This window comes from Lathyrus oleraceus, chromosome 3 (genome assembly GCF_024323335.1).
Source record: "Lathyrus oleraceus cultivar Zhongwan6 chromosome 3, CAAS_Psat_ZW6_1.0, whole genome shotgun sequence".
NCBI lineage: Eukaryota > Viridiplantae > Streptophyta > Magnoliopsida > Fabales > Fabaceae > Lathyrus > Lathyrus oleraceus.
In genome coordinates this window covers 25921999-25928039 of record NC_066581.1, presented here as the reverse complement: position 1 = coordinate 25928039, position 6041 = coordinate 25921999, and the positions used below count along the sequence as shown (strand labels likewise).

The 6041-nt window shown below is 35.7% G+C and overlaps 1 protein-coding gene across 1 annotated transcript; it reads left to right on the top strand.

The window, feature by feature from the left end:
• Nucleotides 1-3246: 3246 nt before the first annotated feature.
• On the top strand, nt 3247-5673 carry LOC127132234 (sec-independent protein translocase protein TATA, chloroplastic-like). Its single transcript, XM_051061147.1, has 2 exons — nt 3247-3606; nt 5456-5673. Exons 1-2 carry the CDS (start codon nt 3301-3303, stop codon nt 5588-5590), a joined length of 441 nt encoding a protein of 146 aa, XP_050917104.1. The 5' UTR covers nt 3247-3300; the 3' UTR covers nt 5591-5673.
• Nucleotides 5674-6041: the final 368 nt, after the last annotated feature.

Here is a 6041-nt window from a genome sequence, read left to right as displayed (position 1 = left end):
ACGAAAATCCTTATCTTTCCACAAGCACATTCTGTTGTAAAGTACTAGACAAGTCCATATCAACTAAAACCCTAAAAAATGACCATAGGGACGATAAAATCAGGATTTAGAAGCTAGAGCATCTATGCATATTGGTGTTCCAACACTACTGGCTATTATGAATAGAATGTTAAGTCTCTAATACTCTTGAGCAAGGCCAAGTAGGAGGGTCCAAACTTGAGCAGTTGTGACTTTTTGCAAGTTTGTATTGAAATCTTTAGTCAAAGGAAACAATTCCAAAGAACCTAGGTAAAGATTCCAAGTTTTCATTGATCGAACCCTCTTGACATCATCGAGAAAGTAGAAATAAAACTCTTATAATCCTTTCTCGAGAGATTTTATGCCCCATTTGCCTAATTTTTCCACAAATGAGTTAGCTTGTTATTCAAGGCAATGACGCTCAACGGAGTTGACCCTTTCGTCCAGACAACTCTTCCATGGATTATGCTTGCTAGCCTTCAGTCCTGCAATGTACTCATCTTCCGAAATATAGATGGAGATTTTATCCCTCTTTAGGCAAGGCTGGGGAAACTATAACGTTAGAATATGAAAAATGTTGGTGTTGACATTCAGAGTGTCAACAAAGAATTTTGTTTTGTTTGTGGTTGCGACTTGAGGTTCGATGGTTGGATTGTTGTTCTTGTTGTCAGCGTCAAGACAAACCCAATAATATGTAACAATTCCATGAACGATGATTTTTGAGGCTGTTTGAGGGACCATATCACGTGAGGTGAGGGACCCTGTTGGTGGTCAGCACTGCTGGGGTGCAGGTGGACGGTCAGATTGACGGAGTTAGTGCTACTAGAATCATAGTGCTCTCTGAGTATTAATAGGTATGTATGACTTAAGGTGTCTTTTCTCCCTTCCGATGAGAGATATTTATAGATGCTCTCTTGGGCCTAGATTGTAAAGTTAGTGGGAGGTTATGCCCCACCTTCATAACCAAGGAAGTGGTCAAGGGAAAACTTAGTTTTGCTATAACCATGGAATGAGTGGTTCCCCATATTGACTGGATTTTTTAGTTAGTCAGTGTGGGTCCATGTTATTACCCGCGTCTACTGCATGATTAGGACAATAGAATCCCCATCTAGCGAGCTATATTGACATATCAGGACGACCTTTAGGCCCATTATGGGCGGCCGCAGGCTTCACTGGGTGCCTCGTCTCTCACCTCCTTAATGGTCTTCATCGTAAGCTACCTCTCCTTAGGGACCATTAAAAATATAACACTACGGGTGATACCTCATTTAATTTTTTTTATTTGATTCTCCTTCAATCTTGCTCAATTTGGTGAACTCTTGCATCCTTTTCATAAAATGGATCAGACAAGTATCGCCTTTTGATGTTGATTGAGTTTTCCACTAATGCAAGGAACAAGAGATTCATAAATTGCATCAAAATTTTACTTTTTCCCGTATAGCCGTGTGTATGATTCTTTATTTCACCTCAAGTCTTGGATAAGTTGACGACGGACAAGTGTGTGACCCTCTTCTCTTTTACCGAGCAAAGCATAAACAACTCAAAAACCGTAGTTACTGTCACTTTTAACATTGACGATCTATTCAATGAATTTGTGCATAAAAACCGACATTTCTTCAATGAATGGGATTTTTAGTAAAGGTGGTGAAGGATGTGGTTTGCTAATGTGAGCTCCTTTGAAGACACTTTTTTGGGCATTTGAAGTTGGAGAATCCAGAAAAAAGTTTGTCAACAAGTTCAAAATATGAAGGAGACCGCATCATTGAATTGTCACTCGGTGTAGGTTTGACCGTCTTAGGAGCACCTTTTGTTTTTACTGGTTGAGAGGGTGGTTTAAGTATTTGGTTTCCATATAATAAATCTTCCCCAATTTCTCTTTGATGTGGAGTTTCATATTGTCACCGACTTTCAAAAATCTCTCTTGTGTCACTTCTCATTCAGTCGAGATGGAGATATTCAATTTATCGTCTTTCATGGCACCATCACTATCAAACCTGAGTCGTTTCCAATGAGTACAAACATCATCCATTTGTATCGGGCTATCAAGTTTCACCTTCTTAGATATAAGATAAGCACTTGGGAGACCATAGGTTTTCATAAGTGTGCAACAACACTTTGAACTATCGGAACCTACATAATTAGCTCGTTTGGCTTCATGAAAAATATAATCCAGTCCTGCTCGAAATATGTTGTCGACCAACTTAGAATAAAGATTGTTGTCTTTGAATTTGTGTTCCAACAATGTGATGCTACGACCAAATAATGTATCTATTTCATTATGCTGATTTTGGGTCATTTGGTTCACAGAGTTCCAATCTCTACACAAATCACCCTTACTGTTTCTCAATCAATTCTTCAGTGTAGCATGGACAAACTTGACTCGGTTTGTTGTTGTATTTCCAAGGTGTCTTACTTGATCAATCAAAGAACATACAATTTTCTCCTTCACCTAGTCCAAAATTGTACTTTCAACAAATTTCAACAAATTTGTATATTTCTGACACACCTTCCTAAAATGTATAACAACATCAACGTATAACTCTTTCCACTATCACGCCGCCTTGACCATTTTCCCTTCTTCGCACTCAATTTGTTTTGTCCTTACTGCGGGTTTAACCCGACTTCTCACATTCTCGGTGATGTGATACCTATAAAGTAATGTATAAGAAGTAAGAAAGACTTTTCCAAATGAATTCCTCCGAGCGGTATTGCGGTCAGTGACAATTACTTTTGGTGTGTCTTCTCTGTCCTTCAACATTACCCGATACACTTCTAAAGGCCAAGTAACATTTTCCTCTTTTTCGCTTTCTAGAAGTGCAAACCCGACAGAATAAGTCTTCTGTGTAGAGATAACACCAATAATTTTCAATAGTGGAAGTCTGTACTCATTGGTCTTATACGTCGAATCATTGATGAGCACAGTAGAAAACATGTTAAACAATTTGATGGAATCAGGATGAAACCAATATATATCTCTAACGATTAGTCTATCATCGCACGTTCGGTACTAGATACATAATTGTTATTATCCAAAGTTTCAAGAATTGTTGCATTTCATTCCTATCCCCTCTCAGCATCTTGTTATTTTGATTCCGAATATTATAGGTTTAGATGATATTTATGATATTTCAGATTTTCACAGAGTATTTTTCCATCTCATAGTATGGGATTAGTATTTTCAAAAAAAAAATCACATAAAGGCCCATGGTCATGGACCCAACCCACTTAGAAAATAAAAATAAAAAATCTAAACGCAGTGCAAAGTGAAGCAAGATAGAAGAGATGACGATAATGAATTGCGTTTCGCTTTCTTCTCCAATTTCAATTCCATCCCCAATTTCAAGACAACAACAACCCTATAAACACCTCGCTTTCTCTTCTTCTTCCTCTCTATATTCCATTTCAACTGTTTCGATTACTCCACGTAAGCAATTCAGAAGAAACAATGGTTTCACTTGCAACGCACTTTTCGGATTAGGTGTACCCGAACTCGTCGTTATCGCCGGGGTTGCCGCCATCGTTTTTGGACCCAAGAAATTGCCTGAAGTTGGTCGCAGCATCGGTAAAACTGTCAAAAGCTTCCAACAGGTTCATTCCCTTTTTCTATCTTCAAACTCGTTAATACTAATTGCATGTTTTCTTAGATTCCTTACTCATATTGTATGAAAATTTTTGTTTAAAATGAAAAGTACTTTAGATGTTGTGTATATTTAGTTTAGCTTTTGGAAGAATCAAAGAAAAATTCTAGAGGTGTAGAATTGATTTTTGAATGATTTTGAGGTGATTGATTCTTCTATATAATTGATTATAGTTGAAGCTACAATTTGTAGCTTTTGAGTAAAAACATGGTTTTTACATTGAAATTTATCATTCAGCTCAATTTTGTATAAAGTTATTCAAATATAAATCACTTTACATTGAATTCACTTTTAACTATAATCAATTCTACAGAATCAATTCAACTCAGAATCAAATTTTTCCACCGCAGCGCTTTAAATGATACATATTTAGGAACTGATTATAAGCTCTGTGGCACAGACGCCTCCGGAAAAAATTGTGTATGTGTCAGTGTGACATTTTTGTTTACATTTAATTTATTCATTTTTAAAAATTATTTCTGGTGTCAACGTATTGTCGGTGTCGCGTTTCTGGTGTCCTTGCTTCATAGATTGTGAGTGCAGTTTCTTAGTTGTGTTTCTCGTGTCCTTGCTTGCTTCATTGATTGTGAGTGCAGTTTCTTAATTGTAGTAACATTTTGTTTCAGAAATTCATTCTAGTTACTCTGTTTATCCCGTCTTTGTTCTTGAGCATCTTTTTCCGTCGTAGACATGGTCAATTGAATAATCACAAATTGGTATATAGGAAATTGTTAATATCTAAGTACTTTTCATTTTAAACCAGGACAATTTGTTGAGCTTCAATAAATCCAGGACATTTGTTAATATTTTTTTCAATTAATTGAGCTTGGAGACAGATCTTGTAACATAGATAATCTTTAATATTTGTTTCTTGAGAGAAAAAATAACAAGAGTTCGATCTCACGAGATAGCATCGGCAGAACTATAGCTCTTAAATTGTATATTCAGGATAGAAATAGTGCCACGACACGATTATACTTCACTCTCATAAACTGTACCCACAACTTTTCAGGATTAGCCACTAATTGCCAAAGCAAGTTTAAAATAACTCTCAAACTTTAAAAACCTAGACCAAGAAATGTTATTGTAATAGAGCTTGATATTTGAAAAATTGCGTTTTCTTTGCTGAAAACTCAAAATATTTGTGTAGTTCTTATTTCTTAATGAGTAATATTATCTTTTTGCTTGTTTCTCTTTCTCTTCCTGATACAGAAATTCAAGCATGGAGAACATTTAACTCAAAAATTTAAGTTTGTAACTAGTTTGTGTATCGTCTAATCTCTTCCTGTTTCACATGAAGTTAACTGAGAAATATGCAAGGGAAAAACAGAAGTCCAATGTAGACTAACTTCTAGTTCATAAGAGCTTCTACAGATACTTGTCATTAAGTTCAAAATGAGTACTCGCTATGAGCCAATGTAAATTGATATTTGAAGTTGTTTGAAATACTAATAGTTATTATAAGATTTGTTTGATGTTTCTTTTACCTTAAGCAGCGTCTTTAGAATTCCACCGACCCAGTTTTTCAAGTTTAACTTAAAGCTTATGTTGGTTTGGGAATGATCTTTTTTTTACCTTACCTTAATCCTCCGATTTTATTTTGACGGATATGATGTGAATCCCTAATGTTCAAGATTGTTATCCACATTATCACTTATGCACTCGAGCAGCCAAATAATTTGGATTCTGGCATTGACTTTCATGTGAACCAGTGAATCCTATGGTGTCATTTATACAAACTGATACAAACTATTATCGTTGCTTATATTGTTATTTACCATATTTTATGAATCTTGTAGGCAGCAAAGGAGTTCGAGTCCGAGCTTAAAAAGGAACCTGATTCCACAGGAGGGGAGCCATCTGAGAAACCTATTGCTGTGAACGAACAGGAGAAGCAAGATACTGAGGTGTCTAGTTCTAAGGATAGTGTATGACATTTGTAAAAGATGTGACATGATAAGTAGGTATCAAATTTTCGCCATGACAATATGTCTTCAAAAGAAACATTCTTCTCTAACCAATATCTGTTAATTTAGCATTTCAGTCACGCACAACCTTTAAGTGATAGGTCAAAACATTGAAGTAACTAATAGTTTTTGAGGATTGTTTTTCCCGCTAACCCACCACGGGGAAAATTTAATAATGCCCCTACAATTCAGATTATATTTTTCTGACGCGTCCAAAACGTCAAATTCTCTCATATTTTTGTCATATCAAAGGTAAAAAAAGTTTGAATTTTAAAATTCAGATCCACTCAAATCAAACTCAATTTCATAATGCTTAGAGGGTAGTCCGGATATTACAAATTGGAATATTTTCTATTATGACAAACTAAAACACATACCAAATGAAAAATAATGTTAAGGGAATGTTCAAATGTTAAAA